This window comes from Mytilus galloprovincialis, chromosome 9, assembly GCF_965363235.1.
Source record: "Mytilus galloprovincialis chromosome 9, xbMytGall1.hap1.1, whole genome shotgun sequence".
Taxonomy (NCBI): Eukaryota; Metazoa; Mollusca; class Bivalvia; order Mytilida; family Mytilidae; genus Mytilus; species Mytilus galloprovincialis.
In genome coordinates, this window is record NC_134846.1 from 92397761 (window position 1) to 92422212 (window position 24452).

The 24452-nt window shown below is 33.1% G+C and overlaps 2 protein-coding genes across 7 annotated transcripts in view; one reads left to right on the forward strand and one right to left on the reverse strand.

Moving 5' to 3' along the window:
• Nucleotides 1–2842, forward strand: part of LOC143046362 (E3 ubiquitin-protein ligase RNF216-like) — a 145110-nt gene extending 142268 nt beyond the window's left edge. The window contains exons 11-12 of the mRNA XM_076219489.1: nt 1671–1734; nt 2607–2842. Of these exons, the coding sequence (XP_076075604.1) occupies nt 1671–1734; nt 2607–2704 (162 nt within the window). The 3' untranslated portion in view covers nt 2705–2842. The remainder of the gene's footprint in view (nt 1–1670; nt 1735–2606) is intronic.
• Nucleotides 1–24452, reverse strand: part of LOC143046369 (hexosaminidase D-like) — a 201368-nt gene that overhangs the window by 160602 nt on the left and 16314 nt on the right. For 5 of the 6 annotated variants that reach the window (XM_076219500.1, XM_076219501.1, XM_076219496.1 and 2 more), the window contains 4 exons: nt 19145–19213; nt 16909–17104; nt 16364–16528; nt 15485–15589 (listed from right to left, as the gene is read on the reverse strand). In XM_076219500.1, coding sequence (XP_076075615.1) covers nt 15485–15589; nt 16364–16528; nt 16909–17104; nt 19145–19213 — 535 coding nt within the window. Of the gene's footprint in view, nt 1–7232; nt 7459–13908; nt 13996–15484; nt 15590–16363; nt 16529–16908; nt 17105–19144; nt 19214–24452 lie in introns of those variants that run through there. The other variant, XM_076219499.1, reaches the window with a different exon arrangement.

Below are 24452 nucleotides of genomic sequence, written 5' to 3' on the forward strand. Positions count from 1 at the left end.
GAACTCTGTCAATAAATGTATTTAACCATTAAAAATCTTACAATGAGCATATGATTGGAAATTTATTTATGAGAAATTAGACTAAAAAAGTGGTCGTATTCTGAATATTCGCTCAGCTCACAGTAAAAGGAGAAAAACATACACTGTTCAGTCTGAAGGTACCTGTTCATGTAGGGGGACATGTCTTATAGCAGATTCTCTCCTTGTGGTGAACTAGCATGTTAAAAAGCTCAGTGCATTATTGGTCTAGTTCTGTACAAAGTATGTTAATTACATTGTATTTATATCTGAGTATCATGTCCTCTTCCTGCACTTAACTTGCCACTGGATCACATAACATCAATCCATCCACCCATCTTCTCAAAAGTAATATACCGAGTTCCAATGTTCAATATGTTCTGATTTGACTCAAGCAAGATATAAATACATGTAATATGGTATTGTCAAATAGAAGTATTCATAAGTATTAAAAACATAAACCTTATAGACCACACAAGATGCAATTCTGACAATAAATATGACATAAAGCCAGAATATTTAAAAAAAAAAAAAAGGCTAAAGTAACTGTCGAAGAGCTGGATCTAAAGCAAAACCACTTCAGGACAACAAAAATCAGAAAAATAAAAAAAAAAACATTACGAAAACATTAACATGTCACGATATAGAAAATGAATGGAAATGGGGTTAGTGTCAAAGAGAACAATTAACCCACCCCAAATATACAAAACAACTAGGCATCACTATACAGATACAGTCTGATTTAAAAAGTGTTATAATGAAACAGTACTGAAGAAATCTGTAACGAAACACTACTTACGAAATTAGTACTGAATCATTACTGACGAAATCAGTACTGAAACAGTACTGTCCACATCAGTACTGAAACAGTACTGACAAAATCAGTACTGAAACAGTACTGTCAAAATCAGTGCTAAAACAGTACTGTCAAAATCAGTACTAAAACAGTACTGTCAAAATCAGTACTGAAACAGTACTGACAAAATCAGTACTGAAACAGTACTGTCAAAATCAGTACTTAAACAGTACTGACAAAATCAGTACTGATTTCATTGAAAGTATAACATTATAAGTTTTCAGTCTTTCCTAACAGTACTGATATGCACGAGGGTAGAAATGTACCAAAAAAGTGTGGGTAAATTATTGGTAGTGTACACGTTTGAAGATTACCCTTATCATTCTTGCCAGAATGAGTGAGTTTTAAATAATTAAAATATCAAAATAATTTGTGTTAATATTTCAAAATTCTTCATCTTTGGTAGTCAAATGGAAATTTTACAGTGAGACTATGGAAATGAAGATAACAAAATGATACCATAATTGAAAGAACAAATTTATGGTCAGAAAAATGCCAGACCCTAACTCATATAAGAGGGACGAAAGATACCAAAGGGACAGTCAAACTCATAAATCGAAAACAAACTGACAACGCCATGGCTAAAAATGAAAAAGACAAACAGACAAACAGTAGTACACATGACACAATATAGAAAACTATATTTACTATATATTACCATTGTCAATGTCTTAGATTGTGTTTTGCTTGGTCATTTAATTCCATTTGTACTGTGAAAGAAGTGGGATGTATTTTTTAAATGTCTTGCAGTTCTTCTCTCAGTGGATGATTGTTTTTTTTTTGGTTTTTTTTTTAGCAAGATGACGAAAGAGCTGTATCGGAAATAAGAAAAGAAGCTGAAGAAGTCAGGAAAACTATGGGTAAGTTGTTACTTAAATGATCCAACCTCTATTCAATGCTTCCTCTGATTTTCTATAAACTTAAATGGAAACTTTTGTTGGAAGAGTAATCATTATTTTCCATGGACACATTTCTGTGAAAGTGTAGTGAATTAATATGTTGAGTGTTTTTATCATTTTAGCGTTTCTCAATGAAAATATTTATTTGAAGTCTCAATAATGTGTGTAATATTCTGAAAATTTCTTGATTATTTTGATATTAATAAGTGCAGGAGAGAATTATTGCAAAATTCCATGTGAGTTTTTGTCATCACTTGGCGTCCGTCTTCGTCTGTAAACTTACACAAACCTTCTCCTCTGAACTACTGAAACAAATTTAACCAAACTTGGCCATAATCATCATTAGGGTATGTAGTTGTAAAAATGTGTCTGATGACCTCACCTGTCAACCAACATGGACGACATGGCTAACAATCAAACAATTTGGTGAAATACAAGTGTTGTCTGTTGTCTTGGCTAAATTAAACCAAAATTTGTCTCAATCAATATTGGGTTATCTTATACTATTTATTATTATTTAAACCTTATTTTACATTACAAACCACAGTAGATACAGGTGAGCCACACAGGCTCTCGAGTGCCTCTAGTTTTCTTTAAATCTTTTTCTTTCATTTTGAATAAGAATATTGCCTGAAAATTCACTGTTCATTTAAATGCAACCATCTAGATCATTATACTTTATAAGTAACACAGCCAAGATTTACTGCCCAATATAAGGTCTAGCTACAAAAATAACCATATATAAGATATTTCACATAAGAAGTTTGTCACTGCATCCAATGCTATAAAGTACAATATATAAATTCTGTAACCTGTTTTTTTCTATTATGTAGGATATAATGATGACAAGTTGATTGGTGCTCCAGATGAACCTCCAAGTAAAAAACCCAGAATAGTGCCTCCTGGAAACCCTCGTGCTCAAGTTGTGTAATCTTGGATATAAACCCAGAATAATGCCTCCTGGGCACCCTTGAGCTCAAGTTGTGCAATATTGAATAAAGACCTAGAAAAGTGCCAGATGGGCACCCTTGGGCTCTAGTGGTGTAATATTGGATAAAATCCCAGAATAGTGCCTCCTGGACACCTTTGTGCTCAAGTTGTGTTATATTGGATAAGAAAACAAAATCCAGACTTCTTGGCATGTCCATTCTACAAATTTTCAGGACGAGTTATGCATAGCACCTTATTGTCTATGATCAATTCAATGAAGGATTGTTTTAAAGGAAAGAAGAGTTGGACAAGAAATTTGAAACAAAGAGAATTGTTGTTGTTTCTTGGATAAAACATTTTTTAAAGTCATGATACATGTATCAGTGAAAACCTTGTTTGACTTGTGTGACATTTTATAGTGTAAAATTTATCGCAAGCTGCTTGCAATTGTGGCATGCAAACAACATCTTTTCTTGTAAGGCAATATTGATATAGGGATGGGATATGAAGATGTTTTATTTCCAATGGTGCTCTATTTTTACTGTTTATTATATTATGTATAGCTATGGTTTAATATGGTGACTGATAAAAATTAACCATAAAAACTGAAAAAGATAAACAAAAGTTAATATTATATATGACATGTATGAATTCATTCTTTTTGATTTCAAAAATATTTTCAGATTAGAATTAAACACTTTTGTGAGAATTAGTTGGTATTAGTAAATGATATTGAAAGGAAAATTTGGAACTTATGTTAAAGTGCAAGGGTAACTTTTCAACAGGGACTATTTTATATATGATTTGGTCACAGGTTACTATAGTAGAATACTGAGTGAGACATCTTTTAGGAGAGAACTCTTTTTAAATAATATATTAATCAGTTTCTATATTAAAATCTGCATGTATACCATGTTATCTGTAATGTTTTTATAACTGCATTTTGTTTGATTTGAAACGCAAGACACAGCAAAATTGAGATCATATTTTAGTGCTTAAACAAAACAGAAAGCTATTTAGTGCTAATAGTCATGATAGTTTAACACAAGTCATGTTTGTTGTGTGTTATTTTATTGCTTAAATGCTAAAAAACAATGAAGTTATGAAACAGTTTTTGAAAGTATTGCAAATTTAAAGAAACATGTTCATATGTTGTAATGTTGCATATAGTGGTATAGACTTATTCTTCGAATGGAATGTTTTATTGTTAATTTAAGTACATTCAGAATTATTTATCTTTTTTATTTGGTTTCTAATTAGTCTATAATGTAAAAATAAGAGCAACATTGAAATGATTTAAGATCAGATTTTTAATTAAATGTTGTGTTATAATTAGATCAGATGTATCAACTTCAACACAAATTTATACAATTCATTCAATGTAAAATGAATCATCATAAAATAACACTACTGTGGATTCATTTATTTTCGTGGGTACCAATTTTCGTGGATTTAAGAAAACTTTCATATTTGTGGACATTTAATTTCGTGGTTTTTCTGCAGTCTGCATACAAACCTATAGAACATTCACCATTCGTTAAATATTTAAGTTTGTGGTTCAACTGTACCCACGAAATCCACGAAAATTGGTATCCAACGAATAATAATGAATTCACTGTAATAAAATTCACAAAAAAATGATATCTTCAAATTAAATTAGTCAATAACCAGCAAGAAATTTAACGAGACGTTATTTTTAAGTATTACACCTTATTTTCTACAGAGAAGGGATTGTTCTGTAAATGTAATAGTGAATTGTGCGGTAGTTAAATTTGTCTGTCTCAACTTTTCACCAGGTATTCAAGTCTGTGACTATAGATTCATTAGAAATGTATAACCTGGATTATTTTTCCTAGGAAATAAGTCCATAGCTAGAACAGGTTGTCGGGCACTTATTTTCCAAAGAAAAGTTTTATATTATAAAGTTATTCATCCATATTGTAATTGTTTTCTATGAAAAAGGTCTCTTTAAATGTTAAAATTAAGAAAGTAACATTTGTAGTTATGTGCATCATTTAAGTCAATAATATAAAAAAATTAGTTTGTTTAATCATTAAAAAACCCAGCCCTTTTGTAATAACAAATATAGTGAAATATGAATGCAAAATGTTTAACATTGTAAAAAGATATAAGAATTAAAAATTCTATTGTTCACAAGTTAAGGTTTTCCTTCATTTGAATATTTCCTAAAAGAAAAAGGACATAGACTTTTTTTTACCTAGGATTAATAATGCCCTTGACATTAATGTCAAAGTAGATAAGTTGTGGTTAGTTTTAACGAAAGATTGATGCACAAACCATAACACAACTATGACAACAAGATTAAAATGATTTCTTTTATTACACATTTTCCTAGACAAAGTGTAAAGGACATTGATATTTTTACGTAGTAATCTTAATGAACTGTAGATGAATTCCTGGGAAAATTAAACCATGCATATAAATTTTATATAAAAAGGGATGAACAACTGTAAAACAACACTATGACAAAAGAATTAAAAGTCCATTGTTTACATGCAATTTCTTTTAGCGTAAATTGTTTTGAGCGAACATTTTCCTGGTCAAATAAAGATTATGTAAATTTTTATAATCAATAATTGTTGATATTGATAACATGGACATACATTCCTAGGAAAATTATTGAGTCGGACATAAATTACTGCCATCAGGCTTAATAACTAGTAAATTCTGTAACCATGGACTTCTTATACTACATGTAGTCATATAGTCCGCCAGACAATTATTTACTAGGACTCATTTATCTATTATATACACATAATCAAATGTTTGTGCCAAATTATTGATTTGTTAAGGGAATACTTGGGGAACATTTTATGTTGAAATTAAAAACAAATATTATTTGCATTCCTTTTGTTTTCATTTAACTAATGAACCTTAAATAGGTGTAATTTGCTGATGAATCAAAATGGTTTATATGTCTGTCTCAAGACAGGAACATTATAATTGTAATTATAATTATTGGTGGTTTTTTATTTGAACTGTTCACTGGCATACAATACTACACATCATCCTGTCATGAAATGTTGTCATTTTAGTGTTGTATTTATCATTGCCATCAAATTCTGAGATTTGTCTGGTGGCAAAACTAGGTTCAACCCACCATTTTTGTTTAAAGTGTCTTGTTCCAAGTCAGGAAATTGGCAATTGTTATCTTATAGTTCGTTTCTGTGTATGTTGCGTTGTTGTTTTGGTTTCACACTTCAGGGTTTCCGTTTCTTTGTTTTCCTCGAATAGTTGATGTGTTTACCTCAGTTTTAGTTTGTAACTAGGATTTGTTTTTTTCTCAATCAATAAATGAATTTCAAACAGCGGTAAACAACTGTTGCTATTATTTAAAGTGGCATATCTATCATAGATTGTGTTGATTTAAAATGTCAATTTTTAAAAGTCGCAGCAAACATGAGCATGATCAATTGTCACATGCCCATAGGTGATAACTTCTGCTTTTAACACGGTAAAAAATATTGAAGGAGCTCAGCAAGATGATATAAGCCAAAGAAAAACGAAAAAAGTCTTGACATAGATAAAGGACACAAAAGGTAACTAGTATTAAACAAAAACTAAAATGTGAGAGCAGGAAGTATGTCCAGAAGTAAACAATTAATTTTGAATAAAGACTGATGAACAGGTAACCAAAAACAAAAAGTTAACTTTAAATATATAAATAAATGTCTACATGCCAAAAAATGCACACATTCTATGAATGGATATAAGAATGCCTTGACATCATATTTAACATCAAGAACAGATATGATCAAGCACACAATATCATCATATGTGGGGATCTAAATGGGTCATTTATACCAACAAGAAACATCAAGCATGACATTCGTCTATATCAAAATCAATTATGATCAATCACACGCTGTTATCTTATGTGGGGATCTAAATGGGTCATTTATACCAACAAGAAACATCAAGCATGACATTCGTCTATATCAAAATCAATTATGATCAATCACACGCTGTTATCTTATGTGGGGATCTAAATGGGTCATTTATACCAACAAGAAACATCAAGCATGACATATATAGATTCTACCACTGCATCGAGTGTAATACGATATTTATCCACTCTCGACAGTTAAATTTTCAAATTTAAAGTCCGAGCCGCCTCGGCAAGGACTTTAAAATTGATAATTTAACTGTCGAGAGTGGATAAATATCGTATTACACGAGATTTGGTGGTGGAATCTGTTTCTCTAATGATTTCCTAACATTATGCAGGCAAACTTATTCCTTCTTTTCGAATGATCTGCAAAAAGATGTGTTCTTTCTGTGTGACGTCGTCAGGCATGGTCGCCTTTTTTCATACTGTCACAATAGGAAATTCAGAGGAAAGCAAGAAAATTCGACGTCACAATCGGATTTTAACCAATGAAGTACTGAGATCAAATGAACCACACGTTGATTAATTTTTTTTTTATACAATGGGTGCAGAAAGGGATAAATTGACGAAGAATTAGAGAAAAAGTAATACATAGCATGCATTATAATACAAATCAAAATTTATAAATCTCATTTTAATGAACATTTTCTACTATCCTTTTTACACAAATCTATTCAATTAATGATGAAAGTCCACTATTTCTGGCATTTTCAATGATGTCCTTTAATTTGTGTTTTTTAGGAAAAAAGTAAACATTCATCCATTCTTCAGTAGCTGTGTCATAGAATACTTCTGATAGAGATGACTGCAGTCGTGCTTTCAAGATACGAAAACTCTCCAATAACCTGAAAAAATAAATCAAAGTTAATTGAAACCAGTTTATGTATATTTATAGGTTGTATAGGTTGTATTTCTATATACTTGCAATGCCACTTTCAATACAAATGACTTTTAATCTAAAACTGTGTCACTTTTCCATAAATTGGTTTTTTTTTTTATATTGTATCCCAAGGAATAAAAATTAATTTATACACTTCTTTTTTATTTATTGCTAAAGTCAAAACAAAGTGTTATGTCACATTTTTTTTTAACATTTAAATGACTCCCAGTTTTAGCTCATACTAAACCTCTTTACTACCCCTACTTTTACTTTGACTTGTTTTACATTGTCTTATCAGGGCCTTTTATAGCTGACTATATGGGGTATGGGCTTTGCTCATTGTTGAAGGCCGTAAGGTGACCTATAGTTGTAAATGTCTGTATCATTTTGGTCTTCTGTGGATAGTTGGGACAAAATCCCTAATGCGCCTTGAAATGAGGAACTCAAAAGTCATGTGTAAAGAAAAAATCTCCGTGTAGTGATATTGGACATGTTTCATTTTTTAGCAAATGACTGAACTTAATTATTTGTGGTGATTAGGAAAGTAGAGGAACATAGAATAAATGTGTAAAAACTATGGACCTATTGAATGTGTTCAAAGTATTAAATTTTCAAAGAACTTATTGTGTTAAAAAGGGGATATTTTACCACAAGGAGCCGCATCACAAAAGGATTTTCGGGGTTTGCTAATTTACGGAAAAAGTAATCTCACTTCGTACCCCTAAAATTTAACCACATATGTGAAAATGTCACAGCTTCAAAACGAGCTATCATACATATCCAAGTTAACGATATGGACTGAGCTACAGGAGAAAACGTTACCATTACCGCCTATGTAAAAACAATTAAAGATTTTGACCCAAATTATTGGGACAACATCCCTAATGCGCCTTGAAATGAGGAACTCAAAAGTCACGTGTAAAGAAAAAATCTCCGTGTAGTGATATTGGACATGTTTCATTTTTTAGCAAATGACTGAACTTAATTATTTGTGGTGATTAGGAAAGTAGAGGAACATAGAATAAATGTGTAAAAACTATGGAGCTATTGAATGTGTTCAAAGTATTAAATTTTCAAAGAACTTATTGTGTTAAAAAGGGGATATTTTACCACAAGGAGCCGCATCACAAAAGGATGTTCGGGGTTTGCTAATTTACGGAAAAAGTAATCTCACTTCGTACCCCTAAAATTTAACCACATATGTGAAAATGTCACAGCTTCGAAACGAGCTATCATACATATCCAAGTTAACGATATGGACTGAGCTACAGGAGAAAACGTTACCATTACCGCCTATGTAAAAACAATTAAAGATTTTGACCCAGTTGTCTCATTGGCAATTATACCACATCTTCTTTTTTATATTGTCTTGAGAACTTGGTACTATTTTGAGTTTGACACATTGTATATAGACAATAATGAATGTTACATTTGAGTTACATTTGAGTTACATTGCAATTCAAACGTATCAACAAATTTCTGAATTTCATAATAACAGAAATCAATAATAATGAACTTACTTTGCTACAGCATTTAGTAAGGGTCCTACATGGACAGGATTGACAAAGTTTCTAACTTACTTTGCTACAGCATTTAGTAATGGTCCTACATGGACAGGGTTGACAAGTTTATAACTTACTTTGCTACAGCATTTAGTAATGGTCCTACATGGACAGGGTTGACAAGTTTATAACTTACTTTGCTACAGCATTTAGTAAGGGTCCTACATGGACAGGATTGACAAAGTTTCTAACTTACTTTGCTACAGCATTTAGTAATGGTCCTACATGGACAGGATTGACAAAGTTTCTAACTTACTTTGCTACAGCATTTAGTAATGGTCCTACATGGACAGGATTGCCAAAGTTTCTAACTTACTTTGCTACAGCATTTAGTAATGGTCCTACATGGACAGGATTGACAAAGTTTCTAACTTACCTTGCTACAGCATTTAGTAATGGTCCTACATGGACAGGGTTGACAAGTTTATAACTTACTTTGCTACAGCATTTAGTAATGGTCCTACATGGACAGGATTGACAAGTTTATAACTTACTTTGCTACAGCATTTAGTAATGGTCCTACATGGACAGGATTGACAAAGTTTCTAACTTACTTTGCTACAGCATTTAGTAATGGTCCTACATGGACAGGATTGACAAAGTTTCTAACTTACTTTGCTACAGCATTTAGTAATGGTCCTACATGGACAGGATTGACAAAGTTTCTAACTTACTTTGCTACAGCATTTAGTAATGGTCCTACATGGACAGGGTTGACAAAGTTTATAACTTACTTTGCTACAGCATTTAGTAAGGGTCCTACATGGACAGGATTGACAAAGTTTCTAACTTACTTTGCTACAGCATTTAGTAATGGTCCTACATGGACAGGATTGACAAAGTTTATAACTTACTTTGCTACAGCATTTAGTAAGGGTCCTACATGGACAGGGTTGACAAGTTTATAACTTACTTTGCTACAGCATTTAGTAAGGGTCCTACATGGACAGGATTGACAAAGTTTCTAACTTACTTTGCTACAGCATTTAGTAATGGTCCTACATGGACAGGGTTGACAAGTTTATAACTTACTTTGCTACAGCATTTAGTAATGGTCCTACATGGACAGGGTTGACAAAGTTTCTAACTTACTTTGCTACAGCATTTAGTAAGGGTCCTACATGGACAGGATTGACAAAGTTTCTAACTTACTTTGCTACAGCATTTAGTAAGGGTCCTACATGGACAGGATTGACAAAGTTTCTAACTTACTTTGCTACAGCATTTAGTAATGGTCCTACATGGACAGGGTTGACAAGTTTATAACTTACTTTGCTACAGCATTTAGTAAGGGTCCTACATGGACAGGGTTGACAAGTTTATAACTTACTTTGCTACAGCATTTAGTAATGGTCCTACATGGACAGGGTTGACAAGTTTATAACTTACTTTGCTACAGCATTTAGTTAGGGTCCTACATGGACAGGATTGACAAAGTTTCTAACTTACTTTGCTACAGCATTTAGTAATGGTCCTACATGGACAGGGTTGACAAGTTTATAACTTACTTTGCTACAGCATTTAGTAATGGTCCTACATGGACAGGGTTGACAAGTTTATAACTTACTTTGCTACAGCATTTAGTAAGGGTCCTACATGGACAGGGTTGACAAGTTTATAACTTACTTTGCTACAGCATTTAGTAATGGTCCTACATGGACAGGATTGACAAAGTTTCTAACTTACCTTGCTACAGCATTTAGTAATGGTCCTACATGGACAGGATTGACAAAGTTTCTAACTTACTTTGCTACAGCATTTAGTAAGGGTCCTACATGGACAGGATTGACAAAGTTTCTAACTTACTTTGCTACAGCATTTAGTAATGGTCCTACATGGACAGGGTTGACAAGTTTATAACTTACTTTGCTACAGCATTTAGTAATGGTCCTACATGGACAGGGTTGACAAAGTTTCTAACTTACTTTGCTACAGCATTTAGTAAGGGTCCTACATGGACAGGATTGACAAAGTTTCTAACTTACTTTGCTACAGCATTTAGTAAGGGTCCTACATGGACAGGATTGACAAAGTTTCTAACTTACTTTGCTACAGCATTTAGTAATGGTCCTACATGGACAGGGTTGACAAGTTTATAACTTACTTTGCTACAGCATTTAGTAATGGTCCTACATGGACAGGATTGACAAAGTTTCTAACTTACTTTGCTACAGCATTTAGTAATGGTCCTACATGGACAGGATTGACAAAGTTTCTAACTTACTTTGCTACAGCATTTAGTAATGGTCCTACATGGACAGGGTTGACAAGTTTATAACTTACTTTGCTACAGCATTTAGTAAGGGTCCTACATGGACAGGGTTGACAAGTTTATAACTTACTTTGCTACAGCATTTAGTAATGGTCCTACATGGACAGGGTTGACAAGTTTATAACTTACTTTGCTACAGCATTTAGTAATGGTCCTACATGGACAGGATTGACAAAGTTTCTAACTTACCTTGCTACAGCATTTAGTAAGGGTCCTACATGGACAGGATTGACAAAGTTTCTAACTTACTTTGCTACAGCATTTAGTAAGGGTCCTACATGGACAGGATTGACAAAGTTTCTAACTTACTTTGCTACAGCATTTAGTAATGGTCCTACATGGACAGGATTGACAAAGTTTCTAACTTACTTTGCTACAGCATTTAGTAATGGTCCTACATGGACAGGATTGACAAAGTTTCTAACTTACTTTGCTACAGCATTTAGTAAGGGTCCTACATGGACAGGATTGCCAAAGTTTCTAACTTACTTTGCTACAGCATTTAGTAATGGTCCTACATGGACAGGATTGACAAAGTTTCTAACTTACTTTGCTACAGCATTTAGTAATGGTCCTACATGGACAGGATTGACAAAGTTTCTAACTTACTTTGCTACAGCATTTAGTAATGGTCCTACATGGACAGGGTTGACAAGTTTATAACTTACTTTGCTACAGCATTTAGTAAGGGTCCTACATGGACAGGATTGACAAAGTTTCTAACTTACTTTGCTACAGCATTTAGTAATGGTCCTACATGGACAGGATTGACAAAGTTTCTAACTTACTTTGCTACAGCATTTAGTAATGGTCCTACATGGACAGGGTTGACAAAGTTTCTAACTTACCTTGCTACAGCATTTAGTAATGGTCCTACATGGACAGGATTGACAAAGTTTCTAACTTACTTTGCTACAGCATTTAGTAAGGGTCCTACATGGACAGGGTTGACAAGTTTATAACTTACTTTGCTACAGCATTTAGTAATGGTCCTACATGGACAGGATTGACAAAGTTTCTAACTTACTTTGCTACAGCATTTAGTAATGGTCCTACATGGACAGGGTTGACAAGTTTATAACTTACTTTGCTACAGCATTTAGTAATGGTCCTACATGGACAGGATTGACAAAGTTTCTAACTTACTTTGCTACAGCATTTAGTAATGGTCCTACATGGACAGGGTTGACAAGTTTATAACTTACTTTGCTACAGCATTTAGTAAGGGTCCTACATGGACAGGGTTGACAAAGTTTCTAACTTACTTTGCTACAGCATTTAGTAATGGTCCTACATGGACAGGATTGACAAAGTTTCTAACTTACTTTGCTACAGCATTTAGTAATGGTCCTACATGGACAGGATTGACAAAGTTTCTAACTTACCTTGCTACAGCATTTAGTAAGGGTCCTACATGGACAGGATTGACAAAGTTTCTAACTTACTTTGCTACAGCATTTAGTAAGGGTCCTACATGGACAGGATTGACAAAGTTTCTAACTTACTTTGCTACAGCATTTAGTAAGGGTCCTACATGGACAGGATTGACAAAGTTTCTAACTTACTTTGCTACAGCATTTAGTAATGGTCCTACATGGACAGGGTTGACAAGTTTATAACTTACTTTGCTACAGCATTTAGTAATGGTCCTACATGGACAGGATTGACAAAGTTTCTAACTTACCTTGCTACAGCATTTAGTAATGGTCCTACATGGACAGGATTGACAAAGTTTCTAACTTACTTTGCTACAGCATTTAGTAATGGTCCTACATGGACAGGATTGACAAAGTTTCTAACTTACTTTGCTACAGCATTTAGTAATGGTCCTACATGGACAGGATTGACAAGTTTATAACTTACTTTGCTACAGCATTTAGTAATGGTCCTACATGGACAGGATTGACAAAGTTTCTAACTTACCTTGCTACAGCATTTAGTAATGGTCCTACATGGACAGGATTGACAAAGTTTATAACTTACTTTGCTACAGCATTTAGTAATGGTCCTACATGGACAGGATTGACAAAGTTTCTAACTTACCTTGCTACAGCATTTAGTAATGGTCCTACATGGACAGGATTGACAAAGTTTCTAACTTACTTTGCTACAGCATTTAGTAAGGGTCCTACATGGACAGGATTGACAAGTTTATAACTTACTTTGCTACAGCATTTAGTAAGGGTCCTACATGGACAGGATTGACAAAGTTTCTAACTTACTTTGCTACAGCATTTAGTAATGGTCCTACATGGACAGGATTGACAAAGTTTCTAACTTACTTTGCTACAGCATTTAGTAAGGGTCCTACATGGACAGGATTGACAAAGTTTCTAACTTACTTTGCTACAGCATTTAGTAATGGTCCTACATGGACAGGGTTGACAAAGTTTCTAACTTACCTTGCTACAGCATTTAGTAAGGGTCCTACATGGACAGGATTGACAAAGTTTCTAACTTACTTTGCTACAGCATTTAGTAATGGTCCTACATGAACAGGATTGACAAAGTTTATAACTTACTTTGCTACAGCATTTAGTAATGGTCCTACATGGACAGGGTTGACAAGTTTATAACTTACTTTGCTACAGCATTTAGTAAGGGTCCTACATGGACAGGATTGACAAAGTTTCTCTTTATTTGATATTCATTCATCCATGTAAATATGCTATAAATAGAAAAGACTTGTTTTCAAAATTCTAAACGTCTCAAAAATTTGTTTATTTTTACATATAAAAATAACAACCATCATGCATGTTTTTCTCTCTTAATCAATAAAGTATGATTATCCTTAATTAACAAATTAAAATGACAATTTTCTATATTTGTATGATTTTCATTTACAAATGTGGATAACGAAATCCTGACAAGTGTTAATATTTTTGTTTATAAGGTTACTGGGGCCTGGGCTCATACAGGGTATAAATTGTTTATGATGAAATCATAATCTTTCAGTCAGTTTAATTGAAGTCTGGAGCTGGCATGTCAGTTAACTGCTAGTAGTCTGTTGTTATTTATGTATTATTGTCATTTTGTTTATTTTCTTTGGTTACATCTTCTGACATCAGACTCAGACTTCTCTTGAACTGAATTTTAATGTGCGTATTGTTATGCGTTTATTTTTCTACATTGGTTAGAGGTATAGGGGGAGGGTTGAGATCTCACAAACATGTTTAACCCCGCCGCATTTTTGCGCCTGTCCCAAGTCAGGAGCCTCTGGCCTTTGTTAGTCTTGTATTATTTTTATATTAGTTTCTTGTGTACAATTTGGAAATTAGTATGGCGTTCATTATCACTGAACTAGTATATATTTGTTTAGGGGCCAGCCGGGTGCGGGAATTTCTTGCTACATTGAAGACCTGTTAGTGACCTTCTGCAGTTGTTTTTTATTTGGTCGGGTTGTTGTCTCTTTGACACATTCCCCATTTCCATTCTCAATTTTATCTATCAAAATAATCATGTACAAATCTGAATAAGAAAAACATGTATTATAATGTAAATGATCAGGAGTCAATATATTACAGCATGACAGAATTACCAGAACCTGGCATAGTGTTTAAAACTGAATAAATGAAAGTTGATGCAATAGCAATTTAAATCTATTAATAACACTTTTCATAAATACAACAGATTAGTTGCATGCGCTCGAATAATATCAAGTTTCAAGTAACTAGAACAGGACTGTATGATTTGGATATCTACAAATCGTTAAATATGATTTGTTAATATATTTTTCCTCTGTTAAGGCTTTGATAGAAAATGTCATAACTACTTTTGTAACATTTGTATTTAAACCTTATGTCAACTTATCTGTGGTATACACATGCTTTATGCACATGAATGGAATTCTAGAGTTCCAAGAAAGTTGATATAAGAATAACCTTAAAAATGTGTTGAGTAGATAATTGTAAAGTTTAAACACGTACTATTCAGTGTTTATTTGTGTGGGCTGAATAACTCAAACTGAATAATCTTTATCGGGCATTCACAATGTAAGATACTGAGCCCAGTTTATATATCAATAATCTCTGGTTTGATGGGCTCCATTATACATATCTATAGGTTAACATGGATATCAATTGTTACTTGGATGGACAGTTGTCTCCCTGGTAATCATACCACATCTTCCTTTTTCTATATGTATATTATATGTGTACCTCTCATTATGCATTAGATCTTCATAGGAAGCCTCTAGGTGATTGAAATCCAGCATATCTCTGTACACTTTATGTCCTGGAAAATCACAAGGAGGTGCTCCTAAACTGTGGAGATAAAACTTACATCACTTAATTAATACTCAGTGTTATAAAGCTGGTAGAAGTCAAAATCAATGTTCTGTAAGACTCCATTCATGTTAATTTAGAAGGCAGATTTAAAATCAAGGCTTTGTGATACTAGATTTCTATCTCTGACATTTTGTAACAATATTGGTAAATATAAGTACATACGTTTTAACGTACTGTCAAATAAAACGTAGCTTTGAATTGTTCTTTTCATTGGTCAGACACACCAAGGTGAGATTTAAACTTGAGAAGGTCAGACACACCATTGTGAAGGTCATTACTTACTACAGAAATGAACTGATAGACAAGTGAGATTTACACCTGAGAAGGTCAGACACGCCATTGTGAAGGTCAATACTTACCACTGAAATGGACTGATAGGCAGGTGAGATTTAAACTTTAGAAGGTCAGACTCACCATTGTGAAGGTCATTTATAATACTTACCACTGAAATGGACTGATAGGAAGGTGAGATTTAAACTTGAGAACGTCAGACACACCATTGTGAAGGTCAATACTTACCACTGAAATGGACTGATAGGAAGGTGAGATTTAAACTTGAGAAGGTCAGACACACCATTGTGAAGGTCAATACTTACCACTGAAATGGACTGATAGGCAGGTGAGATTTAAACTTGAGAACGTCAGACACACCATTGTGAAGGTCAATACTAACCACTGAAATGGACTGATAGGAAGGTGAGATTTAAACTTGAGAAGGTCAGACACACCATTGTGAAGGTCAATACTTACCACTGAAATGGACTGATAGGAAGGTGAGATTTAAACTTGAGAACAGCAGATACACCATTGTGAAGGTCAGCATTAAATGTTCCCTTGTTTAACACGGAGAGACAGATTCCAAGACTAGGTAAAGCTTGTGGTAATAACTCACATAGAACAGCGTAATGGTCATACCTACAAAATAATTGCTTTGTGTCAGTAATGAAGGGGAAATACCTTCTCATTGACATCTGATATTTAGACTTTACTCTGTTAAATTTGTTTATCTCTTGTCTTAAATTGGAAGACATCCAATAAAAGGTCATATTCAGTGATCTTAATAGCATCCAATCAAATAAAACTTCAGTATTTTTTACTATAGATATAAACAATATTGTCAGGAAAATTGCAAATTATTTCCAAATAGTCGTGAAATTTTATGTTAGAACTAGATTATTTTATCAAAGAATATGATTACTAATATATTAAATTTTGTGCTTTATTTTATAACTTTATTTTTTCATGTTTTTTTAAATCTTTTTTGTAATTATTACAATGACAATGACTTAATATACCTGGACCAGCCAGTAACAGCATAACCTCTGATTGTTTGGAACTTCTGTTTTTCTTTCTCCTGTAGAGACACCCAGACTAGATGATTTTCTATGTGGTAACCAATGTTTGTCAAATACATATTCGACCCTGTTGCTCCCTTGAATGCACTACCAAACCAAATATTGGGAAACAGCTTGGAAAACTTGTCCCAAATATCTGAAATAAAAGATAATCAAAGATTTTGTAAGCACTCAAGGGTAAAGATTGGTTTAATTTATCAGTAGTTTTAAAGTTCTAAATTAAAATAATAGACAAAGGAAGAAACTCCAATTTTAAAAGATTTAACAATGACATCTTTGATATTTGTAAAACTGATCAAAAGTTCCTGCACCTTGAACAAATTATATAATACTCTTGACATCATTTTTGTAACATGAATATCTGAGCATATATTTCATTGATAAATTTCTAGAAATGTTCAGGGAAATATATAATGTTGAGATCGTTATAATCAATGCACTATATTTTATGTATCTCAAAAGTAGCTATAAAACTTGGAAGATTAAGATATCAAGTCAGTAGCATAGGTTTATGATTGCATTTTCAAAAAAATAAAATTCAAACTGTTTTATTTTTTCTTTGATCACAAACAAAGAGTATCTGCACTAAATAGCAAATAAAACGTTCAACAGACAAAAATATGTGTTTTGTAAGAAAACAAAATATTTTAATGGAAAAGAGTCAATTGTTTACTATAATTTGAATAATTATTATAATTTTTCATCCAACAATTTTACTTATTTTCATATATTTATGGGTAAGGAGTCTAGAGTGATGGTAAAGATAAAACTTTTTCTGTATTTTTAAGGAATGACTGTAATATTTTTTCTGTCTATGAAGAAATAACATTAAAAATTTGGTGCACACTGAATAACGCGCGTAGCGGGTTATTTAACAGTGTGCACCACATTTTTTATGTTATTTCGAATAGACAGAAAAAATATTACAGTCATTTCTTATAATTTAATTCTGAATTCCATTTTAAACCGTAGAAAACCATGAAAAAACGTTGATGAAGTCATGGTCACATGACTAAATTATGTCTATGGGCTCATAACAAAATAACATCAGCCAATCAGAAGACGCGTTACATCCAAAATTAAATTATTAGATATTAACTACAATTCAGATGCTGAATTGAAATAACTGTCAGTAACTGGGAGTACTGGCAGATCTGTACTTAAGTGTCTTCTTTTGTTGTTAGGGATGATCGATTCATATATACCCTGCCGCGTCCTGTCTGGGATTCTGTTTAATGTTTTACTTTGAATTGATCTGATGAGTACAGCCTATTTAACTGATTGTTTAATGTTTTACTTTGAATTGATCTGATGAGTACAGCCTATTTAACTGATTGTTTAATGTTTTACTTTGAATTGATCTGATGAGTACAGCCTATTTAACTGATTGTTTAATGTTTTACTTTGAATTGATCTGATGAGTACAGCCTATTTAACTGATTGTTTAATGTTTTACTTTGAATTGATCTGATGAGTACAGCCTATTTAACTGATTGTTTAATGTTTTACTTTGAATTGATCTGATGAGTACAGCCTATTTAACTGATTGTTTAATGTGTTCTTATGTTGTGTTGTTACACTACTGTCCTAGGCTTGGATAGGGTTGCTACAATCCCCTTCCCTTTGTTTAACCCCGTCATATTCTTTTTTAACCTGTCCCAAATCAGGAGTGTAGTGTAGTGGTTGTCATAAGTTCATGTCTGATATATTGTTTTCTGTTATTTGTTTTCTTTTAAATTAGGCCCTTAGTTTCCTCAATTGAATTGTTCCATATTTTGTTCATGTCAAAGACTTTTATATGGGATGTTCTCATTGTTGAAGGCTGTATAGTTTTGTTCATGTCAAAGACTTTTATATGGGATGTTCTCATTGTTGAAGGCTGTATAGTTTTGTTCATGTCAAAGACTTTTATATGGGATGTTCTCATTGTTGAAGGCTGTATAGTTGCCTTCAATTGCTTACATCCAATTCATTTGAACTTTGGTGGATAGTTGTCTCAGTGGCATTCATACCACATCTCCTTATTTTTATATAATTTGAAGAAAAACGTTCATCAAACCAGAATATATATTAATAGAGACCATTTGTCAAACAAATAGCTATATGTTATCTTGTGTTTTCAGTGTTGTCATAAATATGAAATATATTGTATATGATGTACTTTTTAATGTTTTACCTGGTGGCAATAAAAACTTTGTCAAATAATGCCATACCATTGGTTCTACAAGGCCTGCCAAACCTGACTCTGTAATATAAAGCAATAAAAACTTTGTCAAATAATGCCATACCATTGGTTCTACAAGGCCTGCCAAACCTGACTCTGTAATATAAAGAAATAAAAACTTTGTCAAATAATGCCATACCATTGGTTCTACAAGGCCTGCCAAACCTGACGCTGTAATATCAAACAATAAAAACTTTGTCAAATAATGCCATACCATTGGTTCTACAAGGCCTGCCAAACCTGACGCTGTAATATAAAACAATAAAAACTTTGTCAAATAATGCCATATCATTAGTTCTACAAGGCCTGCCAAACCTGATTCTGTAATATAAAGCAATAAAAACTTTGTCAAATAATGCCATATCATTGGTTCTACAAGGCCTGACAAACCTGATTCTGTAATATAAAGCAATAAAAACTTTGTCAAATAATGCCATATCATTAGTTCTACAAGGCCTGCCAAACCTGATTCTGTAATATAAAACAATAAAAACTTTGTCAAATAATGCCATACCATTGGTTCTACAAGGCCTGCCAAACCTGATTCTGTAATATAAAACAATAAAAACTTTGTCAAATAATGCCATATCATTGGTTCTACAAGGCCTGCCAAACCTGACTCTGTAATATAAAACAATAAAAACTTTGTCAAATAATGCCATATCATTGGTTCTACAAGGCCTGCCAAACCTGACTCTGTAATATAAAACAATATAAACTTTGTCAAATAATGCCATATCATTGCAATTGGTTCTACAAAGCCTGCCAAACCTGACTCTGTAATATAAAACAATAAAAACTTTGTCAAATAATGCCATACCATTGGTTCTACAAGGCCTGCCAAACCTGACTCTGTAATATAAAACAATATAAACTTTGTCAAATAATGCCATATCATTGCAATTGGTTCTACAAGGCCTGCCAAACCTGACTCTGTAATATAAAACAATAAAAACTTTGTCAAATAATGCCACATCATTAGTTCTACAAGGCCTGCCAAACCTGACTCTGTAATATAAAACAATAAAAACTTTGTCAAATAATGCCATATCATTGGTTCTACAAGGCCTGCCAAACCTGACTCTGTAATATAAAACAATAAAAACTTTGTCAAATAATGCCATACCATTGGTTCTACAAGGCCTGCCAAACCTGACTCTGTAATATAAAACAATAAAAACTTTGTCAAATAATGCCATATCATTAGTTCTACAAGGCCTGCCAAACCTGACTCTGTAATATAAAACAATAAAAACTTTGTCAAATAATGCCACATCATTAGTTCTACAAGGCCTGCCAAACCTGACGCTGTAATATAAAACAATAAAAACTTTGTCAAATAATGCCATACCATTGGTTCTACAAGGCCTGCCAAACCTGACGCTGTAATATAAAACAATAAAAACTTTGTCAAATAATGCCATACCATTGGTTCTACAAGGCCTGCCAAACCTGACTCTGTAATATAAAACAATAAAAACTTTGTCAAATAATGCCATACCATTGGTTCTACAAGGCCTGCCAAACCTGACTCTGTAATATAAAACAATAAAAACTTTGTCAAATAATGCCACATCATTAGTTCTACAAGGCCTGCCAAACCTGACGCTGTAATATAAAACAATAAAAACTTTGTCAAATAATGCCATACCATTGGTTCTACAAGGCCTGCCAAACCTGACGCTGTAATATAAAACAATAAAAACTTTGTCAAATAATGCCATACCATTGGTTCTACAAGGCCTGCCAAACCTGATTCTGTAATATAAAACAATAAAAACTTTGTCAAATAATGCCATACCATTGGTTCTACAAGGCCTGCCAAACCTGACTCTGTAATATAAAACAATAAAAACTTTGTCAAATAATGCCACATCATTAGTTCTACAAGGCCTGCCAAACCTGACTCTGTAATATAAAACAATAAAAACTTTGACAAATAATGCCATACCATTGGTTCTACAAGGCCTGCCAAACCTGACTCTGTAATATAAAACAATAAAAACTTTGTCAAATAATGCCATATCATTGGTTCTACAAGGCCTGCCAAACCTGACTCTGTAATATAAAACAATAAAAACTTTGACAAATAATGCCATACCATTGGTTCTACAAGGCCTGCCAAACCTGACTCTGTAATATAAAACAATAAAAACTTTGACAAATAATGCCATACCATTGGTTCTACAAGGCCTGCCAAACCTGACTCTGTAATATAAAACAATAAAAACTTTGTCAAATAATGCCATATCATAGGTTCTACAAGGCCTGCCAAACCTGACTCTGTAATATAAAACAATAAAAACTTTGTCAAATAATGCCATATCATTGCAATTGGTTCTACAAGGCCTGCCAAACCTGACTCTGTAATATAAAACAATAAAAACTTTGTTAAATAATGCCATACCATTGGTTCTACAAGGCCTGCCAAACCTGACTCTGTAATATAAAACAATAAAAACTTTGTCAAATAATGCCATATCATTGGTTCTACAAGGCCTGCCAAACCTGACTCTGTAATATAAAACAATAAAAACTTTGTCAAATAATGCCATATCATTAGTTCTACAAGGCCTGCCAAACCTGACTCTGTAATATAAAACAATAAAAACTTTGTCAAATAATGCCATATCATTAGTTCTACAAGGCCTGCCAAACCTGACTCTGTAATATAAAACAATAAAAACTTTGTCAAATAATGCCATATCATTAGTTCTACAAGGCCTGCCAAACCTGACTCTGTAATATAAAACAATAAAAACTTTGTCAAATAATGCCATATCATTAGTTCTACAAGGCCTGCCAAACCTGACTCTGTAATATAAAACAATAAAAACTTTGTCAAATAATGCCACATCATTAGTTCTACAAGGCCTGCCAAACCTGACTCTGTAATATAAAACAATAAAAACTTTGTCAAATAATGCCACATCATTAGTTCTACAAGGCCTGCCAAACCTGACGCTGTAATATAAAACAATAAAAACTTTGTCAAATAATGCCATATCATTAGTTCTACAAGGCCTGCCAAACCTGACTCTGTAATATAAAACAATAAAAACTTTGTCAAATAATGCCATATCATTGGTTCTAATAGGCCTGCCAAACCTGACTCTGTAATATAAAACAATAAAAACTTTGTCAAATAATGCCATACCATTGGTTCTACAAGGCCTGCCAAACCTGACTCTGTAATATAAAACAATAAAAACTTTGTCAAATAATGCCACATCATTAGTTCTACAAGGCCTGCCAAACCTGACGCTGTAATATAAAACAATAAAACTTTGTCAAATAATGCCATACCATTGGTTCTACAAGGCCTGCCAAACCTGACTCTGTAATATAAAACAATAAAAACTTTGTCAAATAATGCCATATCATTGGTTCTAATAGGCCTGCCAAACCTGACTCTGTAATATAAAACAATAAAAACTTTGTCAAATAATGCCACATCATTAGTTCTACAAGGCCTGCCAAGCCTGATTCTGTAATATAAAACAATAAAAACTTTGTCAAATAATGCCACATCATTAGTTCTACAAGGCCTGCCAAACCTGACTCTGTAATATAAAACAATAAAAACTTTGTCAAATAATGCCATATCATTAGTTCTACAAGGCCTGCCAAACCTGACTCTGTAATATAAAACAATAAAACTTTGTCAAATAATGCCATACCATTGGTTCTACAAGGCCTGCCAAACCTGACTCTGTAATATAAAACAATAAAAACTTTGTCAAATAATGCCATATCATTGGTTCTACAAGGCCTGCCAAACCTGACTCTGTAATATAAAACAATAAAAACTTTGTCAAATAATGCCATATCATTGGTTCTACAAGGCCTGCCAAACCTGACTCTGTAATATAAAACAATAAAAACTTTGTCAAATAATGCCATACCATTGGTTCTACAAGGCCTGCCAAACCTGACTCTGTAATATAAAACAATAAAAACTTTGTCAAATAATGCCACATCATTAGTTCTACAAGGCCTGCCAAACCTGACTCTGTAATATAAAACAATAAAAACTTTGTCAAATAATGCCATATCATTGGTTCTACAAGGCCTGCCAAACCTGACTCTGTAATATAAAACAATAAAAACTTTGTCAAATAATGCCACATCATTAGTTCTACAAGGCCTGCCAAACCTGACTCTGTAATATAAAACAATAAAAACTTTGTCAAATAATGCCACATCATTAGTTCTACAAGGCCTGCCAAACCTGACTCTGTAATATAAAACAATAAAAACTTTGTCAAATAATGCCATATCATTGGTTCTACAAGGCCTGCCAAACCTGACTCTGTAATATAAAACAATAAAAACTTTGTCAAATAATGCCACATCATTAGTTCTACAAGGCCTGCCAAACCTGACTCTGTAATATAAAACAATAAAAACTTTGTCAAATAATGCCACATCATTAGTTCTACAAGGCCTGCCAAACCTGACTCTGTAATATAAAACAATAAAAACTTTGTCAAATAATGCCACATCATTAGTTCTACAAGGCCTGCCAAACCTGACTCTGTAATATAAAACAATAAAAACTTTGTCAAATAATGCCATATCATTGGTTCTACAAGGCCTGCCAAACCTGACTCTGTAATATAAAGAAATAAAAACTTTGTCAAATAATGCCATACCATTGGTTCTACAAGGCCTGCCAAACCTGACTCTGTAATATAAAACAATAAAAACTTTGTCAAATAATGCCATACCATTGGTTCTACAAGGCCTGCCAAACCTGACTCTGTAATATAAAACAATAAAAACTTTGTCAAATAATGCCATATCATTGGTTCTACAAGGCCTGCCAAACCTGACTCTGTAATATAAAGAAATAAAAACTTTGTCAAATAATGCCATATCATTGGTTCTACAAGGCCTGCCAAACCTGACTCTGTAATATAAAACAATAAAAACTTTGTCAAATAATGCCATATCATTAGTTCTACAAGGCCTGCCAAACCTGACTCTGTAATATAAAGCAATAAAAACTTTGTCAAATAATGCCATACCATTGGTTCTACAAGGCCTGCCAAACCTGACTCTGTAATATAAAACAATAAAAAATCCTTTACATTCATTAAGTACATCTGTGCTCTCAGTCATAAAACTGTACTCAGTAGTAGGTGTACAAACTCTGTGCTGGAAACCCCTGTTATTTGATTGGTTAAGTTTTGAGCATGAAGATGATAATCATACTAGAAATTTTTATGACCATTCTTTGTCTAGTCATATGGGTTTT